This window comes from Pyrus communis, chromosome 10 (genome assembly GCF_041283825.1).
Source record: "Pyrus communis isolate YQ-2024b chromosome 10, ASM4128382v1, whole genome shotgun sequence".
Lineage (NCBI taxonomy): Eukaryota > Viridiplantae > Streptophyta > Magnoliopsida > Rosales > Rosaceae > Pyrus > Pyrus communis.
The window spans coordinates 18351788-18377067 of record NC_142574.1 but is presented as its reverse complement, the minus strand read 5'-3'; the positions used below and the strand labels follow the sequence as shown (position 1 = coordinate 18377067).

The 25280-nt window shown below is 38.6% G+C and overlaps 2 protein-coding genes and 2 pseudogenes across 2 annotated transcripts; 2 read left to right on the top strand and 2 right to left on the bottom strand.

The window, feature by feature from the left end:
* Positions 1-1921: 1921 nt before the first annotated feature.
* On the bottom strand, positions 1922-2569 carry LOC137728266 (uncharacterized). Its single transcript, XM_068467102.2, has one exon. The coding sequence runs from the start codon at positions 2567-2569 to the stop codon at positions 1922-1924; it is 648 nt and encodes a 215-aa protein (XP_068323203.2).
* A 4520-nt stretch (positions 2570-7089) lies between these two features.
* LOC137730096 (pathogenesis-related protein 1-like) lies at positions 7090-7852 on the top strand. The gene has a single exon (XM_068469159.2). It carries the CDS (start codon positions 7173-7175, stop codon positions 7656-7658), a length of 486 nt encoding a protein of 161 aa, XP_068325260.2. The 5' UTR covers positions 7090-7172; the 3' UTR covers positions 7659-7852.
* A 9250-nt stretch (positions 7853-17102) lies between these two features.
* LOC137727633 (pathogenesis-related leaf protein 4-like) lies at positions 17103-17660 on the top strand (annotated as a pseudogene).
* A 4162-nt stretch (positions 17661-21822) lies between these two features.
* LOC148693632 (secreted RxLR effector protein 161 pseudogene) lies at positions 21823-24842 on the bottom strand (annotated as a pseudogene).
* Between the last annotated feature and the right edge of the window lie 438 nt (positions 24843-25280).

The window sequence follows — 25280 nt, the reverse complement described above, 5'->3', positions numbered from 1 at the left end:
AAATAGAATATATACATAAACCACAACCATGCTCAGAATAACAAAATTCACAAATATGCCATGTTAAATATCTCAGCATAAAAATATGTAAGCCATGTGATATAAATTAATGCAAAATGATATGTCAACAGGAGTCACCTAACGTGACATGTACGGATGAATCTAGAACTCATCCATCTTGCCAAAGTCACCTAATGTGACCTGTACGGCTCAAATCCACATCTCAACAAATATACCTGCACACGAGTCGGAACCACCTAAAGTGGTCTGTACGACAGGACTGGGTATAAATAAATACGCTCAAGTACTACGATCACGTGAAAACTGTACGAATAATCGCGAGTCACCTACGAGTCGGAACCACCTATAGTGTTTTGTACGACAGGAATGTGCACCTAACTTGGATCCAAGGTGAGCGTATGGTGCGGGAGGTGAACATCACGTGAAGGATTATGCCTTAACCACAGGCGGGAGCACTAACACCAGGTTGCAGGTTTATGAGCTCTCAACGCATCTCACATAATCATTAATTACATAAACAATCTACAACTCACCTGGTACTTACTTGAGTGTCCACCATGTCAAATCACAATATGCACATAACATACAAATTCAGTGATGATGTACGTATAAATCAATATGCATGGCATTTCTACACATAATTTCATTTAAATCGATTTTCTGGGAAAAACTCAAGTATATAGGTATACATGGAAAACCAAAAGCCCACTCACTGGTATGTCAAAGGGTCGTAGCCCCCAAGTCTCAATTAACTGCTCTCGTCCTGAGGATAGGTCTCACCTATATGCAAACCACTATATAAACATTAATTTCAAGCACCTAAACAAAACTAGCTAATAACTTCTCATACATTACTCAAATGGGGTGTTTGAAAATAACAACGTGATCTACTCAACACCCCAAACATCCCCATATTTTTAAAATAATTTTTGGACGACCCACGCGCCGGCCAAGGCACGGCCACACGTAGGCACGTGCCTAGCACGTTGGATGGAATCCCTAACGATGTTAGGGAATATTCCGTTAAATGATGGAATATACCGTTAAATATATCTGACACTGTTAATCGTTGTTAGGAATATTCCCTCAAAGTTGATGGAATATTCTCCTTCTCCTTCCTTGCTTCGCCGGAGTCTGGCGCCGGTCGCAACTGCGTCGTCGGTTTCTGGAAAAACTTTAAATCTTGATAACTCACTCATTTCAACACCAAAATTCATGAAATTTTCACCAAAATGATGCTCTCAACTAGGAGAACATGATCTTACCACTTTGGAGCCCGAAAACAAACGAAATCTCGCCAGGAAAACCTCGAACACTCTGGTAACCTCTGCAACTCAATGAACTCGAGCTTCCCGACGTCTAAAACACTTCAAAATTCTTCTCCGAGCTTCGTGAAGATGTCCTAAAGCTTCCTAGAACCTTATAACTCCCTGAAAACTTCACGGTCACATTTGCATGAACAGTGCACCAAATCGGGAATTCTTGGTTCTCGGGTTTTTGAAGGCTTCACGTCCAACCAAGGGTATGGATGAGTTCCTGGGCTTGCTAGAAGTCCAAAGCCAACCTTCAAAGCTTCGATCTATGCATGAAATTATTGGTCCAAGGTTTGTCCGTACAACTGTATGGAATTTGCAGAAAATTCTAAAAGGAGGAAAGAGAATGTACATGGGTTGAGGGTGTGCATGTGTGAGTGTGGTCCTATTGGCAACTAAACAAAATCTTACTTCCAATTAAGTCCAAAAACTTAGGAAGAAAAAATAGATTGGTCCAAAAGCTTAGCCCATTTACACACACAACCACACAACGTTCAAAAGAAAAATTGTCATCTCACGCTATTGAAATAAATTTCGGGACGGGCTGTCACAACCTACCCTCCTTAAGGAAATTTTGTCCTCGAAATTCACACAATAAATACAAACCACCAATAATCATAAAACAAGGGTGGATACAACTCTTTCATACGCTCCTCAGTCTCCCAAGTAGCTTCTTCCACTGAGTGATTTCTCCACAAAACTTTCCCTAAATGCACAGTCTTATTCCCCATAACTTTATATTTCCAATCCAGAATAGTCACTGGCTCCTCATCATAAGTCAAATCTGGATTAATTTCCAAAGGTTGAAGAGGTATCACATGCGACAGATTTGAAGCATAATGACGAAGCATGGAAACATGGAACACATCATGCACTTTAGACAACTCTGGAGGCAACTCAAGCTTGTAAACGACTTCACTGACTCTCTCAGTGATCACATACAGTCTGATGTACCTAGGATTTAGCTTACCTTTCTTCCCGAACCTTACCACACCTCTCCACAGTGAAAGCTTTAAAAATACCCAATTACCCACTTTATACACCTTGTCAGTGGCATGTTTATCAACTAAGTTCTTCTTTTGATCCTGGGCCATTTTCAGGTTAGACTTAATCACCTGAATATTCTGAGTAGTCTCCTCCACTATCTCAGGGCCCTCCAAAACCTTTTCACCAACCTCAGACCAACATAAAGGTGTACGATAAGACTTGCCATAAATTGCCTCAAATGGTGCCATACCAATATTTGAATGAAAACTATTGTTATAAGCAAATTCCATCAAATCCAACCGCTTATGCCAAGCGTCACCAAACTGTAAAACTAAAGATCTCAACATATCCTCTAACGTCTGAATATTCCTCTTTGATTGTCCATCTGTCTGAGGATGATATTATGTACTGTAAAGTAATCTCGAACCAAGAACTTCTTGGAATGCTAGCCAGAACTTAGAAGTAAATCTAGGATCACGATCCGAGACAATACTAATTGGAACTCCATGATACTTCACAATCTTCGACATAAATAATTCAGCTAATCGACTTAAAGAATACTTTTCCCTCACTGGAATAAAATGTGCTGACTTAGTAAGCCGATCAATTATCACCCAAATGTCGTCATAACCATTATGTGTATGAGGAAGCTTGTACACAAAATCCATAGTAATAATTTTCCTATTTCCACTGTGGAATGAGAAGTGGCTGCATCAACCCAAAATACTTCTTCCTTTCAGCTTTAACCTGCTGACAAATGGCACACCTACTCATATACTCAACAATTTCTCTTTTCATACCCGGCCAATAATAAAATGGACGAATGGTATGATACATTTTAGTACATCCAGTATGCATTGCATAAGCCAAACAGTTCGCTTTATCCAAAATTTCTTTCTTTAATTCTGCATTATTCGGCACGTACATTCTACTCTCCTGCATAAGCATGCCATCAGTCTCCCGAACTCTGACATCTTTCTTTTTCCCCCGACTTCTTGCTTCAATTAACTCCTGGATTTCTTCATCATTCATCTGAGCCTCGAGCACACGATCAATTAAAATTGGTCTAACTTGGAAATTAGCAAGTAAAGCTTCTTCTCGTTCTTCCACCCCTAACTTCACTCCAGTGGACCTCAAATCAGCGAAAAGAGGAAAATGATAAGCATATAAAGCATTAAGTCTAACTAGAGTCTTCCTACTAAGTGCATCAGCCACCATATTTGCACGACTAAGGTGATACTCAATCATACAATCATAATCACTTAGCAACTTAATTCACCTCTGCTGCCGAAGATTAAGATCCTTCTGAGTAAAAAGATACTGGAGACTTTTATGATCTGTATGAATCTTACATTTTTCACCATAAAGATAATGTGTCCAAATCTTCAAAGCAAAGATAATGGCTGCTAATTCCAGATTATGAATAGGGTAATTCATCTCATGAGGCTTTAATTGTCATGAAGCATAAGCAATCACCCTACCATGTTGCACCAACACACATCCCAAACCATTCAAGGAAGCGTCACTATAGATCTCAAAATTACCGCTATCATCTGGAAGTGCCAAAACAGGTGCATGAGTGAGACAATACTTCAACTGCTGGAAGCTCCGCTCACAATTATCATCTCACTCAAATTTAACATCTTTCCTTGTCAACCTCGTTAGTGGTAAAGCAATAACTGAAAAATCTTTAACAAACCGTCGATAATAACCTGCTAGACCAAGGAAACCTTGTACCTCCGTGACGGTTCGTGGCTACTCCCAATTCTTAATGGCTGCTACCTTTTGAGGATCCACCAGAATACCTTGGGCGGATATAACATGTCCCAAAAATGCCACTTGATCTAACCAAAATTGACATTTGCTAAACTTAGCATACAATTGGTGTTCCTTCAATCTCTTCAACACCAAAGTGAGATGTCGAACATGGTCTGATTTAGACTTAGAGTGTACCAGAATATCGTCAATAAAGACAATGACAAACCTGTCTAAATATGGCTGAAATGCTCGATTCATCAAATCCATAAAAACTGAAGGTGCATTAGCTAATCCGAATGGCATCACAAGAAACTCATAATGAATATATCGAGTCCTAAAAGCTGTCTTAGGAACGCCCTCACTTTCAATCTTCAACTGATAGTGACCAGACCTCAAATCAATCTTAGAAAATATGTAGGCGCCTCGAAGCTGCTCAAATAAATCATCTATACGTGGCAATGGATACCGGTTTTTAATTGTTACCCGATTCAATTGCCTATAATCAATGCGTAGCCTCAAAGTCCCATCTTTCTTCCTCATAAATAACACTGGAGTTCCCCAGGGTGAAGTACTAGGCCGAATAAAACCTTTATTAACTAATTCTTGCAACTGAATCTTCAATTCCCTCAATTCAGCAGGAGCCATTCTATATGGAGTCAAAGATATAGGATCCGTACCTGGAAACAAATCAATAGTGAATTCCACATCTCGGTCTGGTGGCAATCCAGGTAAATCATCAGGGAATACATCAGGAAAATGCCTGACTATTTTTACATCCTCCACACTACTAGGAGCAAGATCATTCAACACCACATGAGCTAAATATCCCTGGCAACCTTTTGATAATAACCTTTTTGCTTTCACAGCAGAAATAACGCCATGCCTCACCCCACTCTGCTCAACCATAAAAGTAACCATAGGTAATCCAGGATGATGGAAAGTAACTGTTTTCCCGTAGCAATCTATATTGGCACGATTATAATGCAACCAATATGTGCCCAAAATCACATCAAAATCAACAATATCTAACGTGATAAGGTTAGTTGGCATAACTATATCCTCCAACATCACTAGACATCCTGGATATACACAATCAACATAACATCTTTCCCCTCCAGGCATAGCAAACTCTAAATCAGACCCTAGAGGTGTAGGATGAGGTTGCGTCACTTGAGCAAATGTATGAGAAATGACAGAATACGTAGCACCACAATCAATTAAAACTCTAGCAAAGTGACCAAAAATCTTTAACATACTTTCATCCATCGTTGAGTCTCAACGACGATCCATGAAGACTTTGCCATATGTATCAACCCAACAAAGACATGATACATCAACGAAGTCAACGCGAAGACATATTACGCCTTCATTATCACATCAGCAAAGCATCAGGAGATTGAAGTCATGCAAGTCGATCCCAAACAACCTTGCAACCTCTACACAAAGTTATTGCCGAAGTTAACTTTTCAGAAGCTCGTCCGAGGAATCTGTATGCCTAAATTTTCATATCCAATGCCTGTAGTCCTCATTTAGAAGTTTTGTCAAACTCAAGGAAAGCATCCAAAAGTATACTCACTTAATCTCAATGTACTTTTTTCCCTATGATTAAGATCACTTTACCCACTGGGTTTTTGCTACCTAACTAGGTTTTGACAAGGCACCCATCATGGGCCTGATCTTATCCTTGTGAGCTCTTCTACTTACGTCCAGAAGATGTTTAGTTTTGACTTGATGCAACTTCTCACTTTACTCCTTAGTTTATAGGCTTTTATCCCACCTTGGGTTTTACCATAGCGAGATTTTATGCGTTTTACTTTTTATGCATTTTTCCATTGATCTCAAACTCACATTCGCTCGTTGTGCTGACGACTTCATCTACTAATCTACTTCATTTGCTAAAGACCTGATGCGATGCTTTCTTTGAGTATTTACACACTCAAAGGGGAGTGATACAGTCCTATTAGTTTGGGAATATGATTGTATAAATCATTTCATATTTGGGATATCCTTATGGGATTCTAACATATCTCTTAGACTAGATATTATCCTATTAGAGTTCTAATCCTAATCGGGTAAGGAAATTGCCTTCTCGACTACTATGAATAAAGGCACAATGGGATGAGATAACACACCTCACAATTAAATCTCTTGTCTCTCTCTTTCTGTGCCACTGGTCACCCCCTATCTATCCTCTATAATTGTTCAATAAAATAGTCCTACAACAAAATGTCCAAAATAACCCTGATATATTTTGTTTTAAATAACTCCAATATGTTTAATAATATTTAAATAAATAAATAAAAAGGAAAAAAATGCAAGACTTAGACATCCAACATCTTCAGAAAGCCCAGTATTCACACTTATCGTCGCTCTACAAAGACCTCAGATCCCAAACCACTCTTCTTCTTCCTTTTCTATCAAACCCGAATATCTCACTGCCAAGTCTCTTTCTCCTTCATTGAAGTTTCTCACCTCCGTCTAGGACACACTTATTCCTTCCTCTAACCTTTCTATGGATTGTAGCCCAATCTTTCCCAGTCTCTCCACCACAAATATCACACCCCTCCCACCACTATTTATTTATTATTTTAAATTATGTTTTGATTTTTGTTTCAAAATTTTAGTAATTAATAAAGTAGGGGTTTATGTGTGTGACAAATTAACAATCACTATCTGCAAGCAGAGTTTTTCACCATCTTCCCCTTAGTGTAGAAAATATCGTTTGTTAAAAATTAAAAAAAAAATAAAAAAAGAAAAAAGAAAAGAAAACATCAAGGAGTCATGTGTGAACGTCCAACTTTGTTGGTCATGCAAATAAATTTCCATATTCACCGCTACTATAGATAAACAAAAAATAAAAAATAAAGAAAAAATAAATAAAAGAAAAAGTCAAGGAGTCATGTGTGAACGTCCAACTTTGCTGGTCATGCAAATAAATTTCCATATTCATCGCTACTATAAATGCTCCACGGTACCATATATAGCATCTAATTTTCCCATTCATTGCTATCATAAATACTCACACACCATAACATCTCATCTTCCCATCCACAACCTAATAATTCAGTATAGCAAAAGGAACAAACTATTAACATGGGGTTGTGCAAGATTTCCTTATCCCTCCTTTACATTTTAGGCTCAGCCCTAATCCAATCGACTCATGCCCAAGACACACCCCAAGACTTCCTCAATTCCCACAATTCCGCTCGCGCAGCAGTAGGCGTCGGTCCCTTGATATGGGAGGACAATATAGCACGCTTTGCACAAAACCACGCCAACCAACGTACTGGCGACTGCAATCTCACACACACCTATGGGCAATACGGCGAAAACCTTTCCACAAGCACGGCTGACTTGCCGGGAGCGGAGGCTGTGGACAGGTGGGTGGCGGAGAAGGTTGACTACAATTATGAGTCAAACTCGTGTGTTGATGGCAAGATGTGTGGGCATTATAGGCAGGTGGTTTGGAATACGACAGTTCGTGTAGGGTGTGCAAAAGTAAGGTGCAATAATGGGGGTACCTTCATTGGGTGTAACTATGATCCCCCCGGCAACTATCAAGATGAGAAGCCTTACTAATCATGGAAGAATCAACAACCACTCTGGCAGTTTTTGCTGATTAATATATCTATTAATTAGAAATTATTCGATACGATCCATATTTTTATGGAAATCTCTTAAAAAATGTGAGAAAAATAAAGAAATCGACAGATATTGTTGTTATTTCTAAAAAATTTATTCAATATCAGAGAAACTCTCATATTTTGTCCAAATCAATGTTTAACAGTTTCTAAAGTTTCCTTTTAAATTTTCATTATTTCCCTTTAAAGCAACCGCTTTCGATGTTGATATTCGATATATCCGTCGATATTTACACAAATTTGCACATCAAAATTTTTATCGATATTGATATTTTAAACAACAATTATATCTAAGAAGATAAGCTATATGTTATTAAGAATAAAATGAACTAAGAAGCAATGACCGATCATTTGTATATAGCTTCCACTGGCAAGGGTGATCCTGTCCGGCGCCCAACTCCCACCTACGCAAGGCATATACTTAACCATGATAGTTTAAGGGTGATCCTATCTGGCGAGCTTCGATGACAGCTCCTGGCGTACCAAACATGGGACGAAGGAGTTCCGTCTCACTGCGTTCTGTCCCGTCCCATGTACCAAATGGTACCTTAACTAATGATTGAAAGCGTTTTGGATAAAAGTGTTTTTGTGTTCCAAAAGCACTTAAAGTGCTTTTTTCAAGCATCAATTATGTGCTTCTTGCATGAAGCAAGTGTTTTTTCCAAGATTCACTTGCATAATAAGGATTGATTCCAAAAACATTTTTATCAAAAGTGCTTTTAATCATTTTAAAAGTACTTCTACACATTGCCCTAAAATTGGTTGGTTGCCAAAGACATGGGATCGTTAGGCTTTGGGCTTATACCTTTTCCATACCAGTATTAAGATGGATGAATGGTCAGTACATTTTTGGGCGCGTCTATTTTGCAGTCAATTAGCGCGGAACAGAATCCCCTCCTAAGCATGGGGACTGGAGCCTGCTGAGCAACCCATCTGGACCCTTGAAATTTGATCCAACGGTTACAAACAAGTGGCCCCTCTAAAAGTTACAATAATTACAACTGTTGGATTAAATTTTAAGGGCCCAGATGGGCTGCTTAGCAGGCTTCGGTCCCCATGCTCAGGAGGGGATCCAGTTCCAATTGGCGCGGACCATCCGTGTGGACCGTATGAATCATTAAGAATGGTTCGAAAAGTCATTTGTAGTCGGCTATATTTTTTATAGTCAGTGTAATATGTCTAAGGGGATGAACTTTTGGTTTGCAGTGGGCAAACTTGCAAACTTGTATGTTTAGAATATATCTTTCTGCTACGAGACTAATGGATTGTGTGATACACTAAATGTGGCTCGTGATGAATGTATATAACTAAATGTGACAAGTTATGAAAGATTATGAATGAAAATAAACACAATCACTAAATAAACGTTTAAATGAGATACTGACTTTATAGACAAGCATACCAAAATACATATGGATTTGAAAATGATTTCGAATAGATATGTTACGATAGACTTAATCGGATGATAAAATGTACAAATTAAAGAGGCAACTTCGACCACTGTAATAGGAAGGCAGATTCCACCTTGAGGATCCTGGAGGCCTATACGAGCAGCCTCTGTGTGCTCATGCTCCTCATACTCACATACTCACCACCATTTATAATGATGTCTACCACTTGTGAAGGCAAAATGCAATCTCAATCATAGCCCTTGTGGTTACCATGGAAAAGCAAACGAAATTTCTCAAACCCATATGGAAAGCCGAGTCACAATCTTCTTGGAGCTTCTTTACCGCCCATAAAGTGATTGACCTAGCACTTGAAAATTCCTTTTCTTTCATAATAATTGATTATACTTACGTTTTAGTCTATGTATTTGGCATTTGTACTTGGCTGATTTCTGCTACACCTCGTTCAACTTATTTTTTAACGTAACCAATGTGGACTCTTCTTTCATGCACTTTTGATGCTAGACACTTACGACAAATGAATTCGCACAAAATTTGTTCTTCACTAAGCAATTTTATTGATCGGATCATTGTAATCATAATCACTTCCCAAATCACATATGACATATAAGCTTGGCGTGGTGATAAGAGTGTGATTTATGAAGTTTTCCACAGGAGTTTTGAACAAGTGAATTTTTGTTATGGGTTTGTGAACTAGTTGCTTCCAATGTAAGTGCTCTTTCTCAGTTGGCCCAGTTTATTCTTATAGGTGTATCATGTAAAAGTGATTAAATGTCACACCTGCAAAAGCTAGATGGAATTAACTGACAAATGATGCTCTAGCGTGGATTTATGTTTGATGTTTATAAACTCTTTTGACACTATATAACATCGAGTAATATTTGCACTAACCTTAAAATCGGAACATGATATTAACGATCTAAACCGTTCATCTTTTTGCATCCACTACAACATCATATTTTCAAAAAAGAAATTCTGAAAAATGCTTTCTGGTGATGAAAAATAAAAGCGTAACTGTAATGAGAATCGGACAGTTAGAGTTTCTGGCTAAGATTTATGGATTATTATGGTGTCGAGTTGTGGAGTTGACTCATTCACAAAAATTCTAGGCCTTGTCATTATGAATGTTTGTATATTTTTTTTAAAACATTTTTCACAATTGTAAATTAATTATTTCTAACTTTTTATTTGTTCTTAACTCATATAAAAAACACTACTCACGAGGGTTTGGAGGGTTTAAAAAATCCAAACGATGATCCAACCATCATCAAAGCCTAGAGGAAGGGATCCTAAACATCGGCATAATTTTTTTCATATTTTTTCTATTTCTACGTAATTTATTATGAACTTCTATTGCGCTCTGGTATTTAGGAAGGCTTTGCAATAATTCGTAATAATTTATTTAGAAGTGCAAAAAATACGAAGCCGGGTGGCACGTGATTTGGAATATGATATTTTTGAAATGAACTTCTCATATTTCATTTGAAGTCGTAATCGAGGTTTTATATAGGATTTTACACTTAATACATTATTTTATCCTCATTAGAGTTTAGGGTTAATTTCAAAGGGTGTCACAATGCTTCATCCAAAAAACACCAGCGATGGAAGTAATGGAATTTGGATTACAGAAGGCATCATCCAAAAAAGCTATAATTCTGGAGGATAATGCTCAGCATGCGAAATAATAATGAAGCGGTGAACATATTCGGATATTTAGATATCGACATTCGACAGTAAATGGATGGTGTAATGTTTAACCATCTATCTAGATAGTTTTCATGCACAAAGAGAAAAAAAATAAAAGGAAAAAACATGAATAAGAAATCAAATAACATATAGCGGAAATCATAGATACGATAACATATTAAACAACACACCTAAAACAGTATGAGGCTGACATATTACAAGCATTGAAAATTTTGTTCTAGCATTACAATGCAAATTCTGCTACTTTACCAGAAACTAGTCATCCACATTGGTTTTCACCACTGACCAAACGCTGAAGCTCGTGTTGATGCTTCCTAAAAAATGTTAAATTAGACATTGACAAGAACGTGATCCCAAAGCTTCGTCAGTCACTCCATTATATATATATATATATATATATATATAAATTAGTAACTTATATTTGTGGGTAGCCAACCTTCTGGCTCGAGGATGCGCATCCTTTGTGTCAAATCGATTGGACAAGCTCAAAACAAAATCCAAACGAAGTTCAAACAAGGTATGGCGCCGCCAATTTCGAATGCCCGGCATGGAACGCCTTGTTGTAGAAGACAAACAATAGAGAAGTTCGACTGTATTTCGAATGTCGGGTTTGGAACGTGATTGACATTTTTAAATACATTTTTTAAGACATTTTTTAACTGTTGTTAGGGAAGGGGCTCATTTTAGTTAAAAAAACTGTTGTCGGCTGAAATGGGTTGAGAGGCAAAGAATTTCAAAAGAATTTTCTTGTGTCCCGTGAGCAGACTTCAAACACAACGTTTCATCATTGCAAATTTTATGGCACTCTACATGAAGATACACACCCAAATCCAAAATGATGGCACATCAAAGTTAAAGTCACCTCGCATTCATGAAGTCCAAACGGTACGTATTCTAGCTTACTTCGAAAGGCGTGGTTTTTGGTAACTATCCATCCTGAAGGGGAACATGTTGTCTGTTAGATAAATAGTTACAAGCAATTATGGGACCATGATTTTCAAGGGCCGGAGTAAGGTTGATCCGAATACTATTACTTCAGAAGCCCGGTCATGAACGCATCAGCTCTAGGAGGAGCTATGTCAGACAGAGCAAGATGTCACCATCATCCTACTCTAGGGCAATAGGCGGAGTCCAAGACATGCAATTTGATTTGATTATGGACTCAATCAAATCCTATAAGTCATGGAGTTTTTACAATCTAGGGATAGGAGTGGGCCACAAGTAATTACACTTTTAAGAGGATGCAATATCTACTACAAGATATCCTCACGGATTTTCCCAGCTTAGAACAAGGATTCTATCCTAAAAATGTCTCTTTCCCACAATATAAATATACCCATCTAGGGTTCAACTTCGCTAATGCAATATGTACGCTTAAATTCTCTTGCCCACTGCTTGAGTCTCAAATCATTTACTAACTTGACCGTCGGAGAGCCTTTGACCGGGATACACACCCTCCTCCCTAGCCAAGTGTTTACTTACGGTTGTTTACTATTTTGCAAGTTGTTCCGGACTACATGAATTTGTGCTCAACCATCACTTAAGGAGGTGCACAGATTTGGTTCTAACAATGTCCACTTAAAATTTCCACTTAGTCCGATCAAGGGAATTTTGGTCATTTCAAAACTTTGGGGAATAAAATACAACAAAATTTAGGGACGGATTGTAACACTATCTCTTCGAAGGACTTGAGAACGTCGTGGTTTCTGTCACCAATAATCAAGCACTAAGCATATACCAGCTGCATGAACCCATAACAAAAAGAAGACAACCAAAAAAGCAACACAACACTTCCTGCCAAAGCTTGAAATCAACCAAAACAAAGCCCTAAAATTGCCAAAAAGAAGAAGCCCAAAACTCTCCAAAGATACAGTTCGAGATCAACCGACCACTCCACACTTATCAATTAAAAAATCATACTAATGGTACTGCAACCATGAAATAGAGGAAACCAGTGAGAATAACCAACCCATAAGTAATAGAACCAACAAAGCCATGCACATAATGAAGTCCCTCAGCGCCCGAGTTTAAATTCTACACATTTTCAAAAAAATGTGTGATATTACACGTTTGAGATTAGAGGAAATAGAAGACTGAACAAGTGAGAATTGAGGAAAATGAGTGAAGTGAGAGGGATGGGTATTGGAGTGATGAGAATCAAGGTGGTGGAAGGAAAGGAAAAAACGAACTGTAGGGCTAATGATTTGTTTGAAATCAGGAGAAATGAGGAGATATGGACAAAGCTCAGCTAAGACAGAGCTTAGAAGAACTAACACTAAAGCCAAGAAAAGCTGAGACAAAGCTCAGGGAAGTTGAGACTAAATCCTAGAAAAGTGGGAGAGAATAGGAGATAAGAGAAAAGATGAGGGTTGTGTGCCCAAACCCCAAAGTCAAAGGCAAGGGCCCACTACTAGATGTGGTCTTCGGTATTTTCTCTTAGGTTTGGCCGAGCGAGGAAATGAATAATAGTTAAAAAAAAAAAAGTACATAAGTTGAGTTTTTTTTTTTTTTTTTTTTTTGTTCAATTGTTATGTCTGAAGTGTTTTTCTAAAGTGTGCTTAAACTAGCACACATTGAAGAGTAATCATGCATGTTGAAATTATATAAACGACCTAATGCAAATTGTACTCTACATTATAGGGACTAGGATCATCTTTGGATCCTTACCATCGGGATCCTCTAATCCTGAGCATTCAATACACTATGAACGGCCACGATTCAAGTATGTGAGTGAATGAGAAGTAAATTGTCAGTGCTGGTATAGTAGGTACATAGCCTTGATATGGGAGGTGTTTGAAAAGATGCAACAGATTGCCAATATCGATGGACGGCATGGCGGATGTGGTGCTACGGCGATGTAGGGCAGCAGGTGGATGTAGTGATTCGAACGCAAGTTAGTAGGTGGATGTTGCAGCGATGTGAGGTATAGGTGATGTAGGTAAATCTAGTGTAGTGGCGATATGGGTTTTTGAGAAGTCGACGACGAAGCCCAAACATGATAGCAGTTGTGGGATTACGATCTACGGGCAAGATGATAGCGATTTTTTTTTTCTGACTTGAATCTTGACCGTTCATTATCTGTTAAATGGTTAGGATTAAAAGATCTTGAGGGTGATGGCAATCTATCACTTGGAAAATATAATCGCTTAATCATCAAGATTTAGATAGCCTTCTAACACTCCCCCTCAAGTTGGAGAGTAAATGTTGAAAACTCCCAACTTGCTTATCATAACTAAGAAGTCATCTTTGCTCAAAGGCTTTGTAAACACATATGCTAGTTGTTGGGATAAAGCAACATACTTAGTACTAATTGAACCATCCTGAATGTTATCTCGAATGAAATGACAATCTATTTCAATCTGTCGCGTTTTCTTATGGAAGACCGGACTGCTAGCTATATGTAAAGTTGTTTAGTTGTTATAACATTCCCTCATCATTGCTCTATATTCAGCTTCCATTGAGGAAAGACAAACAATCTTTTGCCTTTTCGTTCTCCATGAAATTAAAGAGTTTCCAAGGAACACACAACCTAGTAGTTGACCTCCAAGTATTCGGGCAACCAGCCCAATCTGAGTCGCAGAATGCACTCAACTTCAAGTTGTTTTTGTTTTTGGTTTTTGGCATGATACCAAGCTTGTGCTTGAAGTGTCTACACAATGCGGGAGAAGAAATAATTATAATCAAAGTAGCTAATGTAAATTTGGGTATAGTACAAACAAATAAATAATATATTGTTACCTGATCCACGAAATTTTCTGCACTTCGAATATTACTATAGCTTGTGCCAAGGCATCTCTCTAATAACTAAACGATTGGCTAAGTATTCTCCAACGACTGGACAATGATTCTTTCGTTCTTTTCCCACCAATTTTCTCAAGAAAAAGGGTACGAATAAGACTCCACATTTCTTGCACCTACATCTCATTACCTGTAATAAGATCATAAGTAACTTCAACCTAGCTAGAACATAACTTAACATCTTCAATAAGAGTCCAATTCGTACCTGCATCACTTATCATTTTATTGGAAACCAATTGGATTGAAGCTTTGAGAGAAAGATTGGAATGTGGTTGAAAATATTTGAGAAAATATGAAATTGTGATGTAAGGTAAAAGATAATGAGAAGGTATTTATAGAAAAGTAAAATCAATTTATTTTTTTTAATTTTAAAATTGTTTTTCAAATTTTTTTTATTAATTTTTAACATTTTTGTTAATTTTTTATTAAATTGATTAATTTTTGCCGTTGGATTAAAAAAAATTTGAAATCCAAATGGTAACATATATGAATTTTTTTTTTTAAAGGAGAATAACGTGGACTGTTGATCTTAAATCTAGCGGCTGATATTGCAGAAGGTTTGAAATTTTTTTTTAATGTTGGAAATCCAATTGTCCAGAAAAACTATCTGTTGAAATCCAACAAACGAGAATGTGCCACGTGGCCCACCAATGGTAACATTTCAAACCTCTAGACCGCAAGCCCCACCGACTTAAAAGTTGTCCGTGATGCGCCGCCACATGCACATGTGTGACATGCCTGACACAATTTTTTTTTTTTATAACTTGGCTGACGTCATCCTGATGTTAGCCATGCACCATTTGGCCTCAGGCTCTCAGGCCACTGATTCCAACCAGGCCTCTCACTCGAGCCCCTTTTAGACCAATTGTCTGCATGGGCTAGAGCAAGGAGCTGGGGTTATTGAGTAGGACATGCGGCCGGTCCATCAGGCTGAAGCTCCCGGTGGAGTTGCTCTTATACTCTAGCCACGCCAACACATGACTTTCAATGAATCTTTGGATTTGGGTGGTGGGTTGGGGTCCGGCTATTGTGGTCTAGTTGGTGGTTTGTATTTTCTCTATAGGCTGTTGGTTCTCAATTTTGGATTCCAAATAACCCACTAATGACTTTCAATAAGGTTGTGAGCTTCTTGGTGTTGGAAAGATGGAAGCATTTTAGGGAAAATTCTTAGCTTCCAATGGACGTCTAGGTACAAACTTCGACACTAGGGCATGACAGAACCTCTATGCTGAGCAATCCTATCATCAATCATACTAGCCATCTTCGGTATGGTAGACATCACAGGCTCAGATCTATCAGCCTCATTTTTCTTCCAATTGGAAGAAGTCAAGTTAATCACAGGCCTTTCTTCAGCAGGCAGATCGTCACGAGTAGCGGAGGATGCCTTCAGTTTTTTCTCAACCAACATCTCTTAAGCAGGCTGGGAAGACCTCTTCTTTCCACCTTCATTCCTAGTGGGCTCCGCGACAATGATTGGACAAGGCAATGTATCTGCCTTGATACTCTTCTTCTTCTCTCGAGAGAGCAGCCCACTTTTCTCCTGGCAGAGAGGACTAAGCAGTTAACGTCAATCACGGTATTCAGTAAGGACGCTCAACCCATGTTGGCTTTTCTTTCATTTTTTCTCTCGGACCAGTAGGCAAGAGGCATGCATGCCCAACATTCTAGTAGCCCATGAGGCCCGCAACCTCCACATTTCTCTCAATCGACGCCCTGGCCCACGTCAGGTCCAAGAGCCCAATGGACATAAGCCGTATGACTCATCTAGCACTGTGCCCCAGCACCTTAATATGCAGCCCCAGTCGCACAACTGCCACAACACCTCATCAATCCGACTCCTGGCCCTTGCCAGCCAACATGTCGCACCACCTTGACAGCTGCCCCGTGACAGTACTATCCAAGAAGAAGACAAGGAAAATTAATTTTTCTTACCTCAGTGCGGCGCTGAGAAGACAAAAACAGCAACGAAAAACGGTCCTTTGCACAGGCAGGTGTAGAAGATTGCTAGGGGAGTGGAAACAAATATCCTCTAGCGTTCTCTCTCTTGTAAGGTTGAATAAATTGCTCTCTGAAGTTGATTTGATCTACTTAAGGTAGACTTAAATAGACTTTGGAAGTGATTTATTTCCCTTTCCTAGAAGGATCTAATTTCCAATTAAAGAGGGAATCTACATCAAAATAGGAAACAATCCTCTGTTTCCTAAAACAAGAAGATCTCTTCACCTGTTGCCCTTTCTAGTGAGCAGCCCAATAAGTGTGGGGGCATTTGTGGATCCAAAAATAATCAAGAAAAATATGAAGGCGACAAGTGGACTTTTGGGTAAAAAGAAATTCACCCTATAAATATTATCATAACTAAATACACCAACACAGACGTACGTCTCAATTGATTTCCCATCAATCAATCGCCCCAAAATCTCTTCTAGCAGATATAATCCGAAGATTATTACGATTAAATATTAGTCAACATGGAAGGTTTGTGCAAGAACAGTATTTCATTAGCCTTACTTTTGTTTTGCCTGCTAGGATTAATTTGCGCACAAGACTCACCCGATGACTATGTGAAAGCCCACAACGCTGCTCGAGCGGAGGTGGGTGTTGTGCTAATAAAGTGGGACGAGGGGCTAGCAGAGAGCGCCAAAAACTATGCAAACAAATAGGCGACCAGCGGCTGTGAACTTAAGCATTCCGGTATAGGTCTTGGTGAAAATATTGCAGTAAGCCCTGACGGTGACTTATCCGCTGCCATGGCTGTGGAAGGATGGGTGAGAGAGAAGGCGGATTATGATTACAGTACCAACGCTTGTGCCCCGGGCAAGCAGTGTGGCCTTTACACGCAGGTGGTATGGCGTGACTCAGGTCTTGTAGGGTGTGGCAAAGCGGAGTGTGCCGACGGAAGTTCCTATGTTGTGTGCCACTATGATCCGGCTGGAAATTCTGCTGGAGATAAGCCTTACTAAACTTTTCTTTAAAGAAAAAAACAATAAAGATAGGAATTTGATTAAAAATCTCGTGCCTTACTAAGTCACAAAGGTTTGTGAGCCCCAATTATATGCTGGCAAACCATGTTGGGAATACTAACCACATTCGTTGATCCGGACATTCTTATTATATTTTCTTGACTTTCTTTTTCATCGTGTAATGTTGTATAATGAGTTGAATCATCTATTTTCTAACACTACTCTTTAAAAATCATCTTTACAGAAAATTAAGAAAATTTAAAATCATTAGTCATCCAATGATTATCGAATAAATATATAGACAAATCATGTTACCCACATTAATCAAACTTAAACGATTTCTAAACCATGTGATAAAAGAATTCATGTGATTGATGATGGCGAAATTTTTCAAAGTTCCGAGTATTCAAGTGTTATTTCACGTGTCATAAAATAAGTCAAGGCACATGGAAAAATACATTATCTGCTCTCTTGATGATGAATCACGTAATACATATTTAGTGTATTTTGCTAAGTGCTCATTTGTAAGTGCTTTTAGATACCGTTTGGTATGCATACAGGATGCAACAGAACGGAACGGGATGGGATAGAACGGAACGGAGGTTCCGTGCTATATTTGGTACGCGCAGGATGAAACGGGACAGTTGTTCCGTTCTGCGTTTGGTAAGCGCAGGACGGAACGAAACCAAAAGATTAAATGACTAACTTACCCCTGTTCTGTCTGTTGTTTGGTATAATGTTTATGCGTGGGACAAGATGGGACAAGACAGTTTTTTTTTTTTGGAACTTGTTCATATTTGAAGACATATATGCTTATCTATGATATATTTTTTACACTAGCACATGATTGAAGATATGTTATGCTCGATGAATTCTCTTGGGTTGTATATCTTTTATCTTATACAAAAGTGTACACCCCCATCTATAGAAAAACGGAAGAGAAAGGAGTGGAGTACTGAGTACCAATAGAATACAACTAGCATTTTTAGCCAGTGCGTTGCCGCGGGAATATCAAATGAAATATGAGTATAGCATATAAGAATTATAAGTGTCAGAATAAGAGGCTAAATGTGTTGGAAGCATTGTGCGTAGATATGGAGAAATTATTTACATAAACATGTACTAAGTATTTACATAAATATATAGTAGTTGTTGACAACTCTATATACATATAAAGAGTTGTTCAAAACATTCAACAACTACATATCATAATGTTTAGCTCAAACGAATAAACACATCCTCTACAAATAGAGAGAACTGAGTCATACAACCAAAATGCTGGTGATTACTAAAAAGACCCTTCTATATTTCAACAAGTTCAAAAGAATAATTCACTATGGGTTCCTTCTCACAGCTAGCAATTATATGATGAAACACATGGTGAAGCATAAGGGGTTCTTTTACGAAAGAAAATCGTCGAGTAATGAGCCGCTAACATTTCAAAATATGCACACTCGGATGTAGTTGGTAAATATTAATATGTAAACAAGAAACAAAAACACAGAACACAAATACCTGTTCAAACCATAAAGAATGGATGTTGAGTTTAAGTTTGTACTCTTAGGTCATTTACACTATGTAGATTTACAACCAAAACACGAACATACCACTAATCAAATACAATTCCTAAGCAAAAGTTAAACCAAAGAAACCAAGAAAATTAATTTATTTTCTCATAATCATCCTATTTTCCCAAAAAATGAAATTTTATATGGAAAAATCAAGAAAACGAAAAAGTAAAACACAATCAAAAAAGCAAAATCAAAGATATATAGAGATCAAGATCGAACCTGGAGATGCAGCGGCTACGGAAGAAGATCGAGCTCAAACCTGGAGATGCAGCGGCTACGGGAAAAGATCAAGATCGAACCTAGAGATGCGGCTGTTATGGGAGAGGATAAGGAGGAAGGCTATGGGAAAAGACAACGGCAGAGAAGATGGAATGAAGATGATAGAATTTTAGGGTTTGTTTTATGATTTGGATGGTGTAAATATTAAAAAAGATAAGGGGCATTTTTGTCTTAAAATGTTATAATTTTGTGTTCCATAAGGATGGAACGAGTCATTCCGGGAGGGGAGGTGGAACGAAAATTTAGCCACAACTTGTTCCGTGGGACAACGTCTCACTGTCTTTGGCGTACCAAACTTGGGATGAGGGCGTTCCGTCCCACTGTGTTATGTCCCGTCCCACGTACCAAATGGTACCTTAACTAATGACTAAAAGCGTTTTTGATAAAAGTGTTTTTGTGTTCCAAAAGCACTTAAAGTGCATTTTTCAAGCATCAGTTATGTGTTTTTTGCATGAAGCAAGTGTTTTTTCCAGGATTCACTTGCATAATAAGGATTGATTCCAAAAACACTTTTATCAAAAACGCTTTTAATCATTTTAAAAGTACTTCTACACATTGCCCTAAAATTGGTTGGTTGCCAAAGACATGGGATTGTTAGGCTTTGGGCTTATACCCTTTCCATACCAGTATTAAGATGGATGATTGGTAAGTACATTTTTGGGCATGTCTATTATGTGGTCAATTAGTGCGGAATGGGATCCCCTCATGAGCATGGGGACTGAAGCCTACTGAGTAGCCCATCTAGGCCCTTAAAATTTGATCTAATGGTTACAAACTGGGGGCCCCTCTAAAAGTTATAATAATAACAGTCGTTGGATTAAATTTCAAGGGCCTAGATAGGCTGCTTAGCAGGCTCCGGTCCCCATGCTCAGGAAGGGATTCGGTTCCAATTAGCACGAACTATCCATGTGGACTGTATGAATCATTAAGAACGGTTTGAAAAGTCATTTGTGGTGGGCCATATTTTTTACAATCAGTGTAATATGTCTAAGGGGATGTGCAAACTTGTGTGTTTAGAATATATCTTTCTGCTACGAGACTGATGGATTGTGTGATACACTACATGTAGCTCGTGATGAATGTATATAGCTAAATGTGACAAGTTATGAAAGATTATGAATGAAAATAAACACAATCACTAAATAAACGTTTAAATGAGATATTGACTTTATAGACAAGCATACCAAAATACATATGGATTTGAAAATGATTTCGAAGAGATACGTTACGATGCACTTAATCAGATGATATTAAAGAGGCAACTTCGACCACTGTAATAAGAAGGCAGATTCCACCCTAAGGATCCTGCAGACCCATACGAGCAGCCTTTGTGTGCTCGTCCTCCTCGTACTCACCACCATTTATGATGATGTCTTCCACTTGTGAGGGCAATATGCAATCTCAATCATAGCTCTTGCGATTACCATGGAAAAAAAAATGAAATTTCTCAAACCCATATGGAAAGCCGAGTCACAATCTTCTTGGAGCTTCTTCATCGCCCACAAAGTGATTGACCTAGCATGTGAAAATTCATCTTTTTTCATAATAATTGATCATCTTACGTTTTAGTCTATGTATTTGACATTTGTACTTGGCGGTGATCGATACCTCTATAAGAAGCCAAGGCAACGCGTCCACCGATTCAAAAAGCCGGAATTTCCGGCGTAATTTTGGCGACGCTTTCTCGGCTTTTCAGAAGACGTGTTCAGCTTTGTCAAAAGATTTCTTCTTTTCAGAAAACACGTGGAGGCCATCATCGCAACTACACATCTTTAGCCGACAAGCGCAAAGTCCGGCGACGCTTTCTCTGCTTTTCAGAAAACGCGTGCAGCTTTGTCAAAAGGAGCCGCATCCGCACTACTACGTGTCGTTCAGAAAGCAAAGGGGCGCCTGCTCAGAAATCGAAGAGGCGCCACTATTTCAAAAAGCCGGATTTGCGAGATCAAAACGTTTGTCGACAAGGGTAAAAGAACAGTACCACCACTTGCTATTATCTCTATATATGTCGACCTTTATCTTTTATGGCAAGGCAAACCTGAAGAAAATGCCCAGCTCTTCCTCACCTTTGAGGCCGCAAAGCCTTTCGAAATACTCTTTTTTTTCTTCTTCCCCAAAGATGATACCAGATGCCTGGAGTACAGATGACCCAGGAGGAAACAGCACAACAAATACATGTGCTGATTCATTCACCGCTTCTTCAAAAGCAAAGGTATCTCATATCATCAAGGTCAAAAGCAAAAGTATGTCATATCATGCTCTTTCCTTGTCTTTTTCTTTGTCCTTGTTCTTACTCGCATGGCAAAGTGAAAGAAGCAATCAGCCGGCACTTGGAGTCAGTCTTTCGATCTGGAGCCAACTGCCTGGAATCTATTCCTGGTTCACAGCTTCACGAACGCATCAAGCTTCAAGGGCTTTGTAAAAATATCTGCGACTTGCTCCTGGGTTGAACAATGAACTAGTTCCACAGTTCCTTCCTTTGTGAGATCACTGATAGGAGCATATTTAGACGACTTACTTAGCTTGTTTTCGTGCATCTATGTTGTTAATTCATAGTTGTTTTAGTAGTTTAAGCCATTTTCGTGTGTTTTTAGGTTCATATGGCTAAGGAAGCAAAAAGATGCATTTTGGAGCATTTTGGAGCAAAATTGGGCTTCGAATGGATAGCATATGCTTGGAGCCAAAGTGTTGGACGAATTTGAAAGCCTTGTATGCACTTTGGACATAAAACAAAGGGCCTAGCCCAATCAAACAATCCTTTGAGCCATGCAAAACCTCTAGCCCAATCAACAACCCTTAGCCACATGCATTCACATGCATCACAACCCCAAAAACATCAAGAAACACCCATTGCCGTGCCTTGCACTCCCCCTTGCATTTTCAGCCATTCCACTTCATCATTACACCACCTTCTCCATCTTTATTCCACATGCATTCATCATAATTCACCCTAGCTACCACCATTCACACACACATGCACTTACTCTTTCATCATTGCACCACCAATTCAACACATGCATTCACACACCAACAACAACTCAATGCCGTGCATTCCCAATCCCTTTCCAGCATTTCACATGCATTTCCACCTTCCTACTTCATCATTTCAGCCACATATTCACCCACATGCACTTTTATCATTCAACACATGCATTCACACACCAACAATAACTCAATGCCGTGCACTCCCATTGCCTTTCCAGCTCCCTTTTGCATTTTCAGCACCAAAACAGCATTCACATGCAATTCCACACACCTTGCCGTGTATTCCCTTGCCTTTCCACCAACAACCTAGCTGTTTTTCCATCATTATTTCATCCACATGCACTCTCAATCATAACAGCCACATTCACTCTTAAACAATCATCCACATATTCTCCCATTCCCCCTATAAAAACCCATGCATTCATACACAAAAACACACTCTTCCATTTCAGAAAATCATCCATTCACACACACAAACTCCCTTTTGTGCCGTGCCTTCCCCATCAATCCATTCTTCCATCTCCAACCACTCCCCACTCCATTCCACATACACCGAAAGCCCTAAACATCTCCTTAGACCTTGTGCCACAACGAAGAGGAAGAGAAGAGTGCCTAAACGTTCATACAATTCAAGTTTGAGTTGTTGGAATGTTTGGGTGTTTCTTTGATTTCAAAGTTATAATTTAATTCTCTTTGTTTTGTACGTATGAGGAATGGAAGATAAGAGGGCCTAAACGTTCATACAATTCAAGTTTGAGTTGTTGGAATGTTTAGGTGTTTCTTTGATTTCAAAGTTATGAGGAACTAAACCCCCTTTAGCTAGGGGGTGATTCGAAACTATGTTTATATTTGCAATATGAATTGATTAACTTTTGTTGGAATTTCATAAGTTGTGGATTCAATTTGTTTAACCGTTTGATTGATAACTTATTTATGAATGTTTATTAAGAATGCGCGCTTAATTTTCATGCATAAATATGACGCTAGAATATAAGTGAATTTCACCTAATCGTTATGAACTTATATTCACAAGTAGTGGAGGTTGCTTATAAACAATCGCGTTAAATGAATTCTTGGCACTAGTTTCATGCTCATCATAGTAACGAATGCCTCGTCAACACTTATAGTTTTCATAATGCTTAATGATCTTTGATTGTATCTTTATTGTGCTTTTCACGTAAAGGACTTTTGGAGAATGTGGTGAATTGCGTTGCGCTAACCCATCCAATTCATTAACTTAAGGAGAACTTGACGGTTAATTTAAGCGGACCTAATTAACCCGGGGTGTTGAGTTTCATAACTTATCGAAAGACCAACTGAAAATCAATCTTGTATGCAAGTGTAACATGTGTGGAGAAGAACCCCTTGGCTATTCCATCATCCATATTTTCATCACATTCATATTTACATTTTGCCCTTAATTATATTCTGTCCATTTAATTTAATATCGTCCAAACACATTTCCCCCATATTTCGTTGAGTCTTAATCATTCGTATTTGTTTTATTTTTGTGTCTTTAAGCATTTGGAGTCATAAACACTTTCAAATTCGTCTAAATCAAGTTCTAGTTTCTGTTTAAGTCAATTTGATTGTTTTAGGCAGTTGAATATTTCAAAGTTATTCTAAGTCATAGTAGTTTTGTTAAGAGTCTTTACATTTAGTTTGTGTGTTTTCAAGTCAATTCAAAATAGATTAGCACCCCTAGTTAATCCCCGGTTAGAACGATCCCTACTTACATCATTACTACAATTGTCACAAATAGGGTTTAATTTGTGTGCGTATAAAACTCGCACCAATCACGAAGGAAATGAAAACGAACATCAATGTGTTTGCTACGACCATGCAAGATTGGATTCTTTGAGAGTTTGATGGCTGATATGTTGTCACAAAATAACACCGTAGATTTGCATTGATCTTGACCTAGCTCTTTTAAAATCCTTCTTAACCAGATAGCTTGACAAGCACTGGACGCTGCTGCAATGAACTCGGCCTCAGTGGTGGAAAGAGTGACCACCGGCTGTTTCTTCGAAGACCAGGACACAGCTCCTAAACTCATTAAAAACACATACCCGGAAGTGCTTTTCCTGTCATCCTGATCACCTGCGTAATCACTGTCCATGTATCCCAGAAGCTCTTGACAATTTCCTCCCTTCTGATAAAACACCCCAAAGCCAATAGTTCCTTTCACATACCTCAATACCCTTTTTGCCGCTTGTAGATGCATTTCAGTAGGCCGCTCCATGTACCTACTGATCAAGCTCACTATGTATGTTATATCTAGACGTGTAGCAGTTAGATACATAAGACTCCCTACTATTTGTTTGTAAAGAGTGTTGTCTGCTCTAACCCCACCTTCATCCTTCATGAGTTTGAAACCAGGGACTACTGGATTGTTCACTGGATTGCACTGGTCCATTCTGAACCTATCGAGCACTTCCTGCGCATACTTCCTTTGTCCAATGAATATACCATCAGACCTCTGCGACACCTCAATGCCAAGGAAGTACTTCATCTTACCCAGATCGGTCATATCAAATTCTAACATCATAGACCGTTTGAAATCGTTGAACATAGCTTCATCATTTCCAGTAAATATGAGATCATCAACATAAAGACAAACAATCAAAAGTTTACCTCCCTCCGCTGTTTTAATGAACAATGTGTGTTCATACGGACATTTCTTGAATCCTTCGTTGGCAAAGTAAGTCTCTATACGGCTGTACCAAGCTCGTGGAGCCTGTTTAAGCCCGTATAAGGCTTTCTTAAGCTTGTACACTTTGTGTTCTTGCCCCGTTTTCTCATAACCAGGTGGTTGTGCGACAAAAACTTCTTCATTAATCTCTCCATGTAGAAA